The 16767-nt window shown below is 38.9% G+C and overlaps 1 protein-coding gene across 1 annotated transcript in view; it reads right to left on the reverse strand.

Moving 5' to 3' along the window:
- Positions 1-642: 642 nt before the first annotated feature.
- Positions 643-16767, reverse strand: part of LHFPL1 (LHFPL tetraspan subfamily member 1) — a gene marked incomplete at both ends in the record, with an annotated part of 31656 nt that continues 15531 nt past the window's right edge. The window contains one exon of the mRNA XM_080910402.1: positions 643-824. Coding sequence (XP_080766528.1) covers positions 643-824 — 182 coding nt within the window. The remainder of the gene's footprint in view (positions 825-16767) is intronic.

The following is a 16767-nucleotide window of genomic DNA, read 5'->3' on the forward strand; positions in this document are numbered from 1 at the left end:
CATCCAGAAAGAGTAGAAAATTAACTCCTATGAATATTCTAAAGAATAATGTGAAAGGTGCCCTATACTATATGCACATAAACATGATTAGTGTTTTCCCCAATAAAAGTTACCTTTCTACCAAGCTTTCCCATGCATGAGAAGAGAAAAAAAATGAGACAAAGTATAAGCCTGAAAAAAATCATTAACATTTGGAATATTAATTCTCAAGATGTGCTTGTGAGGAGCAATAAATATTAGGGTGAGAGTCATGCAAATGAATGGGTGGGAAATGGCTTTGTCTGTCCTCCAGTGCCTCTGAGGAAAACTGAATCCAAGCTTTAAAGTAAGTGGAAAGTACATGTTACAGAACTCTGAGGAGTTTCTTGGTTATTCCTTTACTTTTCAAGTAAAAATCTTATTTTGCATAAAGGTACTCAATGTTACTTGTATGACCAGTAGATACTCTTGGGGAGTGAATGTTTGAACCATTGTGCTGATAAATTGTCTCAATATACATGGACTCAGAGTTTTGTGGGAACATGGAAATGAATAAGTGGGCAAGAAGTTTGCAAGCCCTAGGGTATATTAATAGTAGATGGCTGCCTTGGCTTAATACCCCTTTTCAGGTCTTTTTTCCCTCTTTAGTCAGTCTTTCAACACTTAAGGTTTGAGGTAATGATCAAGCTCCATGGCATAAGAATTGGTATTCCTCATGATGTTCTCCACCAACATAACTGGCTTGGGATTTCTTCCAGCAAAGCACGAGAGCCAGGTGCAGATCAACATGGCTGCAGCAGCTCCACCCCCAGCACAGTAATAGGCCCAGCCAAGTCTACAAGTTCCTGTGAAAACAAAGATTGAGGCATAAATGTTGGCTTATGTTCTCATATATCCATTCAGAGTAATAAATTGTAGTCTCTAGAGGTATAATTACATAATTTCTATTAAATACCTTTCCATTTTCCCAAGCCCTACTTCCTGGCCTCCTTTTCCCTACTTTCTAGTGAGAGAGAGAGAGAAAGAGGAGAGAGAGAGAGAGAGAGAGAGAGAGAGAGAGAGAGAGAGAGAGAGAGAGAGAGAGAGAGACAGGAAGAGAGACAGAGAGACAGAGAGAGAATGAATTAATGTGTGTGTGTATGATTTCATGGTTGACCATTTAGAACTGGATAGACAAGGAGGGAAGTCTTCCATTGAAGAAGATTATTTTTCGCCTTCTCTCAACATCTCTTAGTTACCTATAGTTCTTTCTCTAGGAGTATGACCCCATGAAAGAGTTTTCCCTTATAAAAACATATTTTTGAAACATCTGCTTTAGCATAAGATGGTTAACTTAAGGATAAGTGTGACGTAAGTTGAGTTTTCTATTTCCTCCATAATTGCTTGCTGCCCCATGCCTTAGCAAGAACTTATAAAATTAGGTAACATTACAGCAACACTGATTGTAATAACAACAGGAGACAGCTAATAATATAGTATACATTATATTAATTTTTATACATGCACCTCATTGATCATTCCAGCAACTTCATGAGCCAGGTACTCTTTTCTTACAAATGATGTGGCAGATGAGGCAAATGCTGGGAACACTCACATGGCTAGAAAATGGTAGAGTTGGACTATAGACCACAGTTAATGATTGTTCACAAGCACTACATTTTTAACCAAAGAGATATCCTACCATTCAAGTGCTTCTCTATGAGATCCTGTCCTGAAATATTAGGAGATGAGACAGAAAAAAAAAAAAAAAAAACTCAGGTCCCTTTCTATTTATGATGTCTCTATTTTAACCTAAGCATTTAGTATGTAGTACAAATTAGAAAGTACATATTGGTATCAAAGTTAAATTTATAAGGGAGTAGCTTTCATTTGAACAGTAAGAAAAATGTCACATGCTCAAACACATTCACCTCACCTCACACCATTTTATAAAAGTAGGTCACCTTATTTGATCAATGCTTTTAGTAAAATTCTTTCAGGAAACATTAATGCACAGAGAAGGAGCTGTTATTTAATGAGTTATTACAGTGACTACCTGCTACAATGAAATGCTTAAGCACATAGGACTCTGGAAATGGTGGTAGGTGCCTAATTATACAAATCTGTAGAGAGTCCTGGGATGAGAAATAGGCAGTGATAGTTCTCTACCCTACATAAAGTATTACAGAAAGCTAGTGTGACCACAAGTCAAAGATGCCAAGACAGATATTTATGACAACTTCTATTTTCAAGGCTACATTTGAAAAAAAATTATCAAATATATTTTTTACATAGTATCAGTTTAATCTTATGTTTCTCATTTAAACTGATTAGCTAAAGTATCATGGAAAGAGTTTAAGATCGGTTCAAATAACAATGCTTTTCTACCCACGAAATGTCCCACCTCAATTGTCCTTACACTAACAAGTCCTTGTTCGTGTTTTATCTCCTTGGAAAAATAACAACTTCTGTCCTCTTGTTCATTGATGTATATCTTACAAAGAAAACTATTCAGGACTTGCCACCTACCGGAAGCTTTTCTTAACACATTGTCATAGGCGCAAGTCATCCCAACCAAGTAGAGAACTAAGAATCCATTGGAATAACCCACATATGGCTTATTCTGCTGGAGAAAATGTCAAAAGGTAACTTTACACTTCACATAGCTGAGGCTTCTAGTTTTTTAATAACACAGTGAGTAAAATTTCAAGATGTCTGATCTACTCAACAGCATTCTGAAGCTGGGTGCACTTGAATGTGCAGACATCAACATGAAATATTCATCTAAATCTTCAATGATATTAAAAATCTAAAGTAATATACTACCGATATTTTAAATGTCCTATAGAACTTTTACTCTAAAATGGAATTATACTGTCTCCTCTGCCTAAAATTCCCTTCACATGAATCTTTATGAATGTATACATTTCCTACCATATTCTTTTGTTTGCTCAATGTTCCATAGCTCATAAGATCTTATTGATTATCTCCTAGAACTCTCTCTGAACTGCCTAAGACAAATTCCCTCATAGGAGGCCATCAAATTACCATCTTTCCATCCTTTTGAGTTTGAATAGCCATCCTCTTATCCCTGTCTTGACAAGTACAGAATCGCAGTCATTCTAAGGAATAGTACATTGACAATAGTCCTAGGCAATCATAAAACTTTTCCTAAGTCTCTGTGGCCCCAGCCCAAAATAATGAAGAAAGCTAGTTTACCAATGCTATCAAAGAGATGAAAGGGGATTTAAAAAAAAAAAAAAAAAAAAAAAAAAAAAAAAAAAAAAAAAAAAAAAAAACACTTAATAACAGTTTTCCTTATTTTAGTTAGTTTGTGGTTTGAATAACATGGCTCTCATGTGCTTATGTATTTAAATGCTCAGTCTGTAGTTGGCGGAACAGTTTGCGAACAATTAGGAGGTGTGACCTTAATGGAGGGTGTGTGTGTCACTGGATGGTGGGATTTCAGGTTTCAAAAGCCAATAGCATTCCCAGTTAAGCCCCTGCCTGTGTCATACCTGTGGATCAGATGTAAGTTCTCAGCTATTGCTCCAGCATCATGCCTGCCTGCCTATGGTCATACAACCCACTGTAATGGTCACATACTCTCTGGAATTCTCTGGAATCATGACCCCATATATTACATACTTTTTTTTGTAAGTTGCCTAATAACTAAGACATTAGCATACAAAACAATTGACTTTATGATGTTTTCATTTATATATATCATTATACTTTATTAGAATTTGCCCACAATCCTCACTGCCCTCCTCAACAGTCCCTGTCTTGTGAAGACATAGTTTTAATAGAAATTCCTCCTAAGATGAAGGAATGTACCTATCTCCAAAATGGCTTCAACCTAAACGTATGGTGGCGTATGGTGGCATATGGTGAGACTACATTGTAGTCTATTTTGCAGTCATCGGTCAATATTTCTATATCACTTCTTATCTTTCCGTAGATAAGAGAGAGGTTTACCCAATTCATTTATATATTCAAAACAAATGCTTTGAAATTAGCAGGGAAAACATTCCTCAGCTCTCATTAGAAGTACATATATATTACACACACACACACACACACACACACACACACACACACACACATTATCCTAGCATTCAGACTAAAATATAGGGCTTTGAAATAAATATGAGGTTTATGAAATGTCTCAAATGCAGAAAGGCAGAGGCAAGAATTTAGACCACATCTCCAACTTAGTCTCATATTGTGCTTCCCTATGGTTTTCTTAGCCTTAATCTGAATCTCTCCCAAAGTTACATCTTGTGACACTGATCAGCTCTATTGATCAGCAATAAAAAGGAGACCCCTGAATCAATTTATAACCTTCTCCTAGTAAACCACTCCTTGAGCTTCTCCAATGAAAATGTGCTAGCATTACAGAATAGTCAGGAGCCATTTCTGAGATGGAGCCATCCCTAAGGTGTACCAATTGCTAAGTAAATTCATGCCCCTAGGCGTTTCCCAATCTATCTTAGAAAGGGCATCACCCTTCTGTTTCTTCGCTCTCCTATCAGGTCATCTCCTCATTAAAACGCAGGAATATTTTTTATGGCACATGCACTCTGGGTCTAGGAAAGGACTTTCTTCTTCAAATGAAAAGAATATATGTATAGTGTGCCTTTACTCCAAAACTCTAATCAGAAAGCAAATTTACAGCGTGAGCAGCTCTACCTGGCAAATATATATCAAGAAAAGCCTCAGTAAGCTTTTCAAAAAGAAAAAACCAGTTACCACTGGGTGGGCAGCCAATGTCAAGCTGATCCTATTGTCATCCCAAATACACTCTGAATTTCCTCTCTCAAACAGTCTGGTTAAGCCACAGAATAGCACTGGAGTCCCAGCCATCTGTTCCTGTCCAGGAAGTTAAAACAAACAGAAATATATCTTTGTTCCCAGACCCTCTTCATACTCTGCTTGAGGGAACGGGGGTCGGGGGGCTGTATATCTGCTATTGCCAGAAGAAAACAAACAAAGCATTCAGAACTACTGTTCCACTTTGATTATCACTGCCAGTCATCTCACCAACTGTTTGGACACTGATTAAACAGTCCTATATGGACTGATAGAGAAACAGGGAGCAACAGTTCATTGGAACTGTCACTCTGAACATCTAACCACCTTTAAGGAAGTCCGCAAGACTGTCCTCAACGCAACTATTGATACTCATATCCTATTATCAAATATTTACCCAACAGATATTCTGTATCAAAACATTTTTTGAAACATGGACTCTCTCTGTGGCCCACACTGGCTTGATACACAAGACTGACCTCGAACTTATAGTCTTCCTGCATCCAAGTGCTAGGTCATAGGCATATACCAACAGTCCTAGATAGTACCCAATATTTTGAGTACTACAATTTCATTTGATTCTTGCAGCCATCATAATTAAGTCTGTTCAAGTGAGTTTAGAAAGGCAAATGACTTGGGTACCTTAAAAGTCTCAGAAACAAGGTGTCAAGGACAGGCCTAATTTAAAGCTCAGTAGCATGCCTTTTCATTATACAAGGAGAAAAACAATAGGAGATATAAATTACTGTGATCTAATGTCTGGGTCCTAGTTCTCACACCCCTCAGTGTGTGTGCGTATGCACACGTATAAGTATGGAGGCCAGATGTCAGCATGGTTTTCTTTTCCTCCGTCACTGACCACTAAACCTGGACTTTAACTATAATATAGAACATAGAACAATTCCCTATGACAAAAATTTTCTAGCCAAAATATCAGTGTTCTCAAGACTGAAGAACCCTCACCTAGGCAAACAGCAGATGTTTAGAATTTAAATTTTCTTCAAAATACATCTTGATGACTAAAAGATCAGCCCAACAAGATTAAATGTTCATAACTAAAGAATTAGCCAATAAAATGGGATGAACTCAGCTCTGAGTAACAGTGTTTGGCTCTTTCATAACTTATAAAGTAACTGCCAAAGAAAGAAAGCTGGGAAACCCACAAGTTAAATTTTTCTAAGGGTATGGGGTGGGGGATAATTTCCTTGAAACTTGCAAACTGTAGATTTAAGGGGAAAAAAACACTGGGTATAACTCCTTATTAAGATGGGGAAAAATAATTAAGTATTTCCCTAAAGATGGGACACTAGAAACAGATCAGTTCTTAAAATTCTCCTGAGAAACAGTGATATTTACTGTTCCTTGACCTTGAATTAAATGTACTGCCTCTGAACCTTTTTGCTAAACCTATTCTAGGACCTGTGTCCTTGGAAAATAATTGCAGTGAATTGGCATTACACCTAGTAGTTTTCTTCATATCCGAACAGGTGTATCTGCTAAGAGAAAGATCTGGGAGCAAGATAGAGGGAAAGAATGGGTTCTTATTGCAAATGAGCTTTATGCAAAATTTCTGGATGAGCACTAAGATAAGTCTGTTCCATTTTGTGTGCTTCTACATCCTTTTAACACCCTTTCCGAGTCGCTCTATTCCAGTGTTGAATTTGCTGTGACAGAATCCCTCATAAAAGTTATTAAATCATCACTCAGCAGTGGGCCTGACATTTAAATCAAGACATGTTGCTTTTATTCCAAGTTGCAAATCAAATTGGATTGGAGTTTGACTGTTTCCTTTGATTCAGCATTAAGTCATTGCTGTCTACTGTGAACATTTTTTTAAGTCAGTAGATGCCAGTTAAACTGGGCATCATCTGTAAAGCCCTAGTCCTATGCATTTTAGAAGTATGATACCTGGCAGTTGTTTAGAAGTTCTGATGAGCCAAAGGTAGAAGTTAAACACAAACTAAAGCTCATATTCTGTATTAGCATTGAGTATTGGCTACTGTGGCTTACAGTGGTTACTGTGGATTAGCAGGTGTGTGGCCATCAGACTTTGGAATCCAAACAGGACTGACTGTGAGAAAGTCTGCTCTTTCAATGAGTCATATTCTGAGTACCATCTTAAAAGTAAACAACTCCTAAAATGTGCTCAAGGTATATCTCAAAGAAGGATGTTCTTAGAGGAAGAAGGAAACTAATGATGGAGACAGACACACAAATTGAACAAGTTTTCTGAGCTTTCTGCATCTTCTTTTGTATACAATTATCTGATGCTATTTTAAGTTCCTGAAAGTCTTGAGGAATTGGTATGGAAGCAGGGCTATTATAAGCAGGAAAAAAAAGTGACTTCTTACAAACTGACTAGGCCTATGAAGTATATGAAACTATCAAACAGCTAAAGGTTTGACTTGGCATAAGTGTTACTAAGGGTCAGGCTCTGAAAATGACTGCTGTTGTGGGGGATTGAACTTATGCTGCTATGTATCCACATGCTAAATCAGGCCTCCAAGATCTGGCTGCCCCCAAAGGAGCAAATCCTCACCTACACCAATTGATGCTATGTAAACCTTGCTTCCTGCTTTAAAGCTATTAGTTCAAATAAATTGGCTACAGACGATTGCTGGGAAGAATAGAAGGGGTAGAGTTTCAGTTACCAGGCTAGAGGTCTCAGGTTGGGACCACAAGGAGGAAGAATTATGGAGAGAGTGAAGGAGGAAGAAGACTGAGAACAGGAGGTTTCTATTCAACCTGATGGATGAGGAACCCATGCCTCACTGAAATGCACCCCCCAGGACAGAGACTGATGGAGAGAAGTAATCTGGACAAGATTAAAACAGCATTTATTTGGGGAGCATATCTGAGAATTAACATAAAAGTCTAGCAAATAGAGATATTGATTAGGGGTAATGCCCCACTAATTGTGCAGGAGCTGATTAAACAATCCATAGGATTCTGCCTCAGTTATTGGGCCTGGCTGAGTCATATTAATAGTTAGTAGAGTTTATTAAAATCCATTTACAGACTACTCGAGGAAAAACATGACTGTGACCCAGCTTCAGTTATAAGGAGCCCTGGATATTGGTGTGTTACAAGAAAGACAAGTGGAAAAAATAAGGTTGCATGGGAGCTTGAAGCTCCAAAATAGGACAAGTTGGCATAAAGCTGTTTGCAGAATGTGAATAATTCAGAAATACAAAGAGGAATCCTGTATTTCTGAACAAAGAAGAAATCCAGCTCAGTGTGATGACCCACGATGTGAAACCCCATTCTCATGAGTTTGAGGCCAGCCTGATCTACATAGTGAATTACAGGCCAGCCAAAGCTGTATAGTGGGACCTTGTCTCAAAATTCAAAACAAAATTTTAAAAAATGATGAAATCAAAATTGTAAGAGTTCTTGGCATCAGAAGATTGAAGGTTTCAGGTAGAAAACTAAACAATATTGACATCTATTTTTTCCTATTTGCTGTTATTCTTTTTTAACTATTTTAATTGGATATTTATTTACATTTCAAATGGTATCCCCTGTCCCAGTTTTCCCACTGCAAATCCTCATTCCCTCCCCCCTTACCTACTTCTATGATGTGCCTCTACCCACCCACTTCCACCTCACCACCTTAGCATTACCCTACACTGAGTCATCAAGCGTTCATAGGACCAAGGGCCTCCCCTCCCACTGATGCCAGATAAGGCCCCTTCAGCTCCTTCAGTCCTTCCCCTAACTCCTCCCTTGGGGTCCTCATGTTCAGCCTGATGGTTAGCTGCAAACTTCCTCATCTGTATTAGTAAGGCTCTGGCAGAGTCTCTTAGAAGACAGCTGTATCAGGCTCCTGTCAGCATGCACTTCTTGGTATCAGCAATAGTGTCTGAGTTTGGTGTCTGCATATGGGATGGATCCCAGGTGGAACAGTCTCTGGGTGACCTTTCCTTCAGTCTCTGCTCCACTCTTTGTCCCTATATTTCCTTTAGACAGGAGCAATTCTGGGATAAAATGTTGGATATGAGTGGATGGCCACATCCCTCTACTGGGGGGCTATGCCTAATCTCTAGATATCCCTCCCCTTTGTGGGATATTTCAGCTAATGTCATCCCTCTGGAGTACTGAGAGGCACTTAATTTTCTGGCTTCTGGGACTTTTCGGTTTCTACCCCTAGTACTATCCCCATCCCCCATCGTTACACACCTCTGTTCGATTTCCTGGCCTTCTGCACTTCTCCTCCATTGATTCACATACCTAACTCTGCCCCTATTTCCCCTCCCCTCCTCCCTTCCTCTCAATTCCTCCCATTCTCTACTACCCTTGATTATTTTGTTCCGCCTTCTAAGTAGGACTGAAGCATCCACTCTTTGGTTTTCCTTCCTCTTGAGCTCACATGATCCATGAGTTTTATCGTGGGTGTTCCAAGCTCTTTGCATAAAATCCACATATCAGTGAGTACATAACATGTGTGTTATTTTGGGACTAAGTTACCTCACTCACAGTAACATTTTCTACAACCATCCATTTGTCTGAGAATTTTATGAAGTTACTGCTTTTAATAGCTGAGTAGAACTCCATTGTGTTAATGTACCACATTTTCTGTATCCATTCCTTTGTTGAGGGACATCTGGGTCATTTCCAGTTTTTGGCTATTATAAATAAGGCTGTTATGAACATAGTGGAGCATGTGTCCTTATTACATGTTGAAGTATCTTTTGGGTATATGCCTAGGAGTGGCAGGCATAGCTGTGTCCTCAGGTAGTATCATTATTCAAAGTACTGGCAAATTTACCAAAAGATGGACCAAAAAAGAAGAGGAAGATATATGATGAAAATGTACATATCTTCTTTACTTCACCTTCAGTATAAAGGGAGGAAACAGAGAATTTTGCTTGTGAGCCAGCTCAGGTAGCTTTAATAGTATTCCCCATGTCAAACTGGGCTGTTGAATTTATCCTAAGGAAAGGATGCACCCTACAGAGACATCTAGAATTTCCATAAAAATTAATGGAGTATCAAGTGAGAAGGACTAGAAAGGGATCAAAGAATAGAAGGAGAGTAAAGGGGGCCAAGGATGCAAACATAAGAGAGTTAGCGTATCATGACCAAGGTAAATGAGGACAAAAGACCCTTCCTGTTAAGAATATTATTTTACCAAAGGAAATTCAATTCAGGAAAGCTAACTTTTTATCCCATAGCTGTATCCCATCTATATTTATGATAATCAGTCACAAACCAAGCTACTGTTTGATATATAAGGCAGAGATGAGGAAGACAAAGGTTTGCCATTTCTAATTTGGTCTACTTTTACAGGCATGCTTGGCTCTTAGGGCAACAGATGAGGTGAGTATAAGAAGCCAGTGGTCTCAGCTGTTCTAGGATAACCTTGATTTCAGACTTTGGGGTTTCAGAGAAATAACATAAGGAGATTTTCAATGGAGCAAAAAGCTAAATGAGCAGAGAACTTTCTCCACCAAGTTTGAGCAAACACAGATGAATAATCTTCTAAGGGAAAGCAAAGCCGGTGAATTCAAAAACAATTGCCAAACATCTTATTTTTCCCACCATAGCCCCCAATTAAAAGACAGCCAAGACTCTGAAAACATCGTTCTATTCACATTCCAAGCTGGGTATGCATGTCACCAGCAGCCCAGACTGAATGCCCAGAACCCAGTGAATATTCCAGAAGTCTGCCAAGCTACCTTGGCAGAGAAGGAAAAAAAATTAAAAAATGAAACAATTTCAGTTCTTTAGGTAAGCACATTATTGCCGATAGTCCCAACTTTGATCCAATCAGGTTTGCTAAGGAGTAAGACATTCTGTGTTGGCAAATTCATTATGGACCAACCCAGTACTCTGAAGAGAAGGAAAAACCAGTTCATGGCATTTGCAAAGGAGCCAAATCCTCATGATGACAAAAATGTCCTCCTTTGTCTGATTTTCCTCTCCCAGACACACATTTCATCCAAACAAATTGATTCCTATTGAAATCTCCCTTGGCATCCTGTACTTGTTTTTATTGGGTTTATTATATAGTTATCAGTTTTAGCTGTGTCTGCTTATCTTTTTCTTCAGTGGGGCGAAGCACGTCTCAGACCAATTTAAACGGCTTTTCTCTGTCTTTCTCCAGACTAACCTCCTGGACCCTTAGAAATTGCCCATATCATCATGTTGCCCCCTGTACAGCTCATTAATTCTACCTAGAACAGCTTCTTAGAATATCTTTGGATGTTCTCCCTAAGGAGAAAAGTCAAAAACCAGCTAAGCAAATATTCCTCTGCTTTCCTTCAGCATGAACTCTCTAGGACACTTGGTTTCTAAGCAATTGGTCCCTCTCCTCTCATATCTACTCAATAGCTCTCTGCTTGTATCAAGTTGAACTTTCTCAGCACTAAGCTAGTAACTCAAACAGACGTCATTAATATTGGTCAAATACTTCCACATGCCTGGCACTATGGTAAGCTCTTTAAACAAGTCATTCTCCATTGGCAAGATCAAAAATCCAGGCAGTGGCATGAGGAGTTCTCACTAATAAGACAAGTGCTATGATGCATTGTGTCACACAATAATGCAGATGGGGATCAAATTCAGTGTAAAGGGGACAAGGATATTTTGAAGAAAAATCAGAAGTTATCCTGGCAAGGAAGTGAGGAGAGGCAGTCTTGTGAAATACAGTAACAGCTGCGAAATTGAGGCAGTCGGAAGGAACTGGAATTTTCAGTGTAACTGAGCAAGAGAAGAAAAAGTGAATGTAAATCCTGGCTGTGGTCCCTGCAGGCCTTGTTGTGGAGTGTGGACTCCATCCTGAAAGTAATGGGGACTTACGCTTGGTAAGGCAGAACAGCATCAGATTTGCATTTCATAAATATCACTTTAACCTAAGAGTGAGAGATAACAAGGAACCTGTATGTAGGACCTCTAGCAATCTAAAGACAGAAGAAAAAGTGGAAGAGGAATAACGCGATGGAAGAGAGGGCAGCAAGAGATGACTCTAGTAACCCAAAGTAGAGTGTAAATTAAGAGAAAGATAAGAGTCTAGAGTTCTCCTTATGTGCCTAAGCACTGTCACATGTACAGCTGCTGATGTCATATATTTAGATTAACATCATTATCAGTTACTCATTATATAGCTGGACAGTTTGTCTCCTCAAACAAACTACAGTCTCTTTGAACTCTGCATTTTATACTGACATATTCCATACTTTATAATAAACATTCAAGATAGGATAAGTGAGTATTATTGATATTTTGATATATTCTTAAATACTAAAAAAATAAATGTTAAAGGCCCAGTTTCAAAAACTTAACCTACCCTATAACTTAGTCAAACAATTGACTGAGACTTGTACTGGGGATACCAGCTTTGAGCGTTTGTTTTGTCTATTCAGACCTCAGTGCCTGACTGCCACAGAGGCTTATAATAAGTCCCAAATACCTCAGTAATAATAAATCCCCCAAATCATACCATCTAATATTAGCATAGTGCTTCACAACTTACAACATTCCTTTTCTACTTCCTCTCCCAGTTAATCCAGTTTCCTCAGTTTGTAGCTATAAGCAGGAATATTATTCTACAAGAAGGAGTTAACTGGGAGATGAAGTGTCTCTCAAAGTTCCCCCACTTCGTCAAAAGGCAAACATAGTGGCTGAGATTATTCACCTTTGGACCTGGAGTGTTGATGTCATAGATAGAGCAGAGCCTGACCTGACAGTTACAGGGAACCGCATCTGAAGGCATGCCCTGCCCCTTCCAAACTGGATCCCCAGGGGCAAGTCACTTAGCATTTTTGAGCATCTCTTTCTTGCTGGAAAAATAAACGTGGGTGTTCACTTTACAGTACAAACAGCTAAGGGGGTGAATATGATGATACGTTTAATGGGTACTTTTCAGATCCCCTCTCTCCCAGTCCCAGTACCTACAAATACCTGAAAGAATTTTAAAGGTGCAGATTTCTAGGATTCCCTATAGATCCCTCACATCCATGTCTCTGATGAAGAGTCCAGTGGATTCTTACATCCAGCCCAACAGGACCTGAAGTTAAGATACCATTAGCCCATTAAAGACAATGGTGGAAAGAAAGCTAGAGTTTCTTTAGAATTTACCTGTGCTTGGTTTCATACTAGGGGTTTTTCCTTGAGAGATACATTTTTATCACTCCCCCCATTTCTTACAATTCACTTAGATGCGGTTTAGTGACTACTGTTTGCAGGAAACCATACGACATATCCCTGACATATGATATCTTCCCTGTAACCTCAACCTCATCAGGGAATTGTTCCTAGGACTGTGGCATTGCTTGCTTTGCTCCTTTGCAACCAGTTTCGCTTTATTATCAAGCCTCCGGGTTAGTCTGACCTATACCAACAACAGTGATAGTAATAGCGGTTGCCTTTCACATTTACAGGGTGTGGTCCCTGAGCTGAACATATTTTGTACACTGTCTCACTCCATCTTCACTGACCAAGCCCTGTGACTTGGATGCTATGTTGTTAGCATCTGCTCTTAAAAACAAATTCCGAGATTCTGCTTTAAACAAAAGCTTAAGATGCAGCACCATTTTATAGGAAAAGGGAAAGGAATAACACACAATATAGGTGAAAGGAAGCAGAAATTCTCACTGACACTTACAGAAGCAAGTCCAGGGGAGGAAATGGAAGAAAAGAAATTGTGATTCACAGTCTATAAAGATCAGAAGCGCCAAGCCAGAATTTGCCTTGCTTTACTGCCATCGTGTGGTTGTGTGGTGGATAGACAACCAGCTCCAAGATCTCTATTTCTGTTCATTCCTGAGAGGCCCTCAGCAAGGCAGCAGGAAATAAGGCCATGCAGTGGACTTGCCCTTGTGGCCTTTTTAAGAGCCTCTGGAGTCCCAGAACTGGAGCTGTAACAAGCAATGAACACCCTTTCTCTAGTGGACTATTTCAGGAAAAATAAGTGTTCATAAAAGCACCGTCGTTATTTCTCCTAGTCAAAACAAAAATAGCTTCATGTTCTCTGAAATGTGTAGTGTTGTTATGTTAGAGGTCTCACTATTTTGAATCTAGAAGCTGATCAGTGAGGAGACCTAACAGATTAGATTTCTAGTTTCTACCCCTCACACACAAGGTTATATTGTTTCAAAACTTTCCAGTGTACTTCTCTAAAAGGGACCAGAATTGTTTCTGAAGGTAATTTATATCTCATATTGCCTATGGGTGAATAGGTTTAAAGAAGAGAACTGGGTCATCTATGGCCAGGCAATGAGATAGGGACACAGCTATTGCACAATGTAAAAGTGTGTTAGGCAATTAGACATATGCAGTTGAATAAAGTTATTCTATGACCCATTGATTCTCTCCTGTTCCCTCCAACTTGGCTCAACTTCTCCTGTGTAGGAACACATCCCTGTTGTTTGTGGAGTCAACTATGTGATTTTGAGCAATGTCTGAGCCCATAATTTCCTAGGCCTGACTGTCTACATTCCAGCTAGTGCTACCCCAAAGGATAGTGGCTCTGAGCAATGCCTGTAGCTAGATTCATTTTTCTCCAGACAGCTACCAGAAGTGATCCTTAAACTATTCTTGGTTATAAAATGACTGTCCTAAGGACATTTCTTTTTTACTGTATATTTTAATGTATAAAACATGATATTTTGATATATATGTAATAATCTAATTACTAGATAAATTAACACAACTCCTGCTACAGTTGTGTGTTAAAAAAAAACACTTGAAAGTCTATTTGCCTATCTATTTCAGTGCTGTCTCCATGAAAACGGAGAAGCCAGGTCTCAGAGTGGGGAAGTGATGTGCCCAAGCAAGCTTGGAAAGATTGAAAGCAGAGTAAGCACTTACCCTGGCCAGGCTGCACTCTACTGCCCCACTGTGGACATAAAGATGTTTGCTAAATTGACTGTCCACACAAAAGCTGTTACTTGTTTGTATGTGGGATATGGTTTCTAGCTAGAATGCCTTGTCTAACCACAGTGGGAGAGGAAGGACCTATTACCACAGAAACTTGAAGTGCCAGGGTGGGGGGAAACCCAGGGGGCCTCTACCCTCTCAGAGGAGAAGTAGGGGTGGGGTGGGGGAAGGATTGTGGGAGGGATGACTATGAAGAGAGCAGTGAGCAGGATATAAAGTGAATAAGTAAAAGATAAATAAATTATTTTTTTTAAACTGAAAGAAAGAAAAGGTAACTGGGAATTCCTGGAAACTGAACCCTCAAAGGTCAAACCCCCAAGTCACCAAAAAAGACTTTGAACTGGCAAGAAAGGACGGAAGTGTTGGGAGAGCAATGGAAATGAACCCCCCAGAGAAAGGAAATCCAAGAAACATACACATGACCTTTGGTTAGCCTCTATTACTAGCCTTTGCCAAGATGAATGGGTCCTTCCTTTCTTGTCTCCATTCTGAAAGTCCTGGGCATCCCCTCCAAAGAGACTCAGACAACTGGGCTGAGTGTCTACCAATAGAAAGTTACATAATGCAGCATTATGCTTTGTATCTAAAGATTACTCTTCTCTATTGCCCCTATAAGAATCAATATGATTACCAGTCCCCACTGGTAAAATACTGAGAGATGAAGGAGCGTGCCCAGTTTTGTACAACTAGTAAGTGGCAGGGCTCATATCTGAAGACGAGCCATGCACTGCTAACCTGTGTTCTTCATGCTATATGGGCCACAAATTCTAAATCTGGTGGTCATAATCCTTATGGGGTCATGTAACAAAATATAGGAGGGCAATGAAAAACTTAGCAAGAGTAAATGGTTTCTGAATGCCCAAAGAACACAAGTTAACTCAAAATCAAACCTAATGAATCGGAGGTGTTTCTGGCAACTCATTGCCCAAGCTACATTGTGCAACTTCAGTGCAGTTGTGATTCTGAATCTACAAAACGTTGCATCTAGTACTGCGCATTCTCTCACCTCACACCATGTGATGGCAATAAACACAGCCTGAAAGATGGGCTTAGGTTCAGTACTGTCATATGTTATAAATTACAGGAATTTTACTCTACGTGCAAAGTTGGCTGATCTTGCAGAAATGGTTATTTAATTAAGGAAAGCTGAATCTTTTAGTATTCTCCCACTGTCATTCTTTAGTATGGAAGCACTGGAATAGTATATCTTTGCATTGTATCATGTTAGTAAAGTTGGATTTTAAAAACTGCTGCATTTCTGCATGGAGACTGCACAAGCCCAAGCAGATGGAGTCCCAGCGCTGAGAGGGGAATGAACTGAACTTGAGGTCCCATCCCTACCACAGAATTGATCTTCAACTGATAACTGCTCATAAATGACTAAGTAGTTTTTGTCAGTGAAGCCTCACTGGGTATACAAATCACCCTTCAGTCCAGGCCCCAAAGTCAGTAGTAGATGGCCAGCACAAAACGAACTCAGTGGTGTTTTTGAAAATTTCTTTTTCTCATAATGCTTTGTTTTTGGTACATTTTTTTTACCTTAACCATCTTTTCTTTATCTATTGGAGTTTTCAATTTTGTGTTTTTATGAGTTTTATGTGCATGCATGTGTCTAGGTATGTTATTTCCTGAGGGTTTTTTTCTTTCTGTCTGTTCTGTTTTATTCTGGTTTGTAATTTTTTTATTGGTTTTGTTGTTGTTTAAAGAAAGAGAGACAGAAGGCATGAAGTTGAATGGATAGGGTGACTGGGAGAAGCTGGAAGGAGATACAGGAAAGGAAACCGTGGTCAGAATATACTGTAGAAAAAAAACTGGGCTAAATAAATAAATAATATAGCAAAAAAAAACCATAAAAATAAAAACTGCTGCTTAAGTTGCTGAATTGAGTTTCATAAAAAGTCAGGGAATTTTGGCTTGAGATTATAACAGAATTTGCAACAGTTTTTGAAATGGCCATAATAGGTTTGTGCTTCATATTTATACCAATAATTAATTATGAAAGCAAAATATCAATCAAATGAAAAATACAGAAGATGCTATAAATCCTTTCATAATCAATATTTAGCCAATAGTTAATTTTATGTTAAAACAAGCAATCCTTTCATTAGTATAAAAATT

Source organism: Micromys minutus (genome assembly GCF_963924665.1).
Source record: "Micromys minutus genome assembly, chromosome: X".
In the NCBI taxonomy this organism is placed as follows: domain Eukaryota; kingdom Metazoa; phylum Chordata; class Mammalia; order Rodentia; family Muridae; genus Micromys; species Micromys minutus.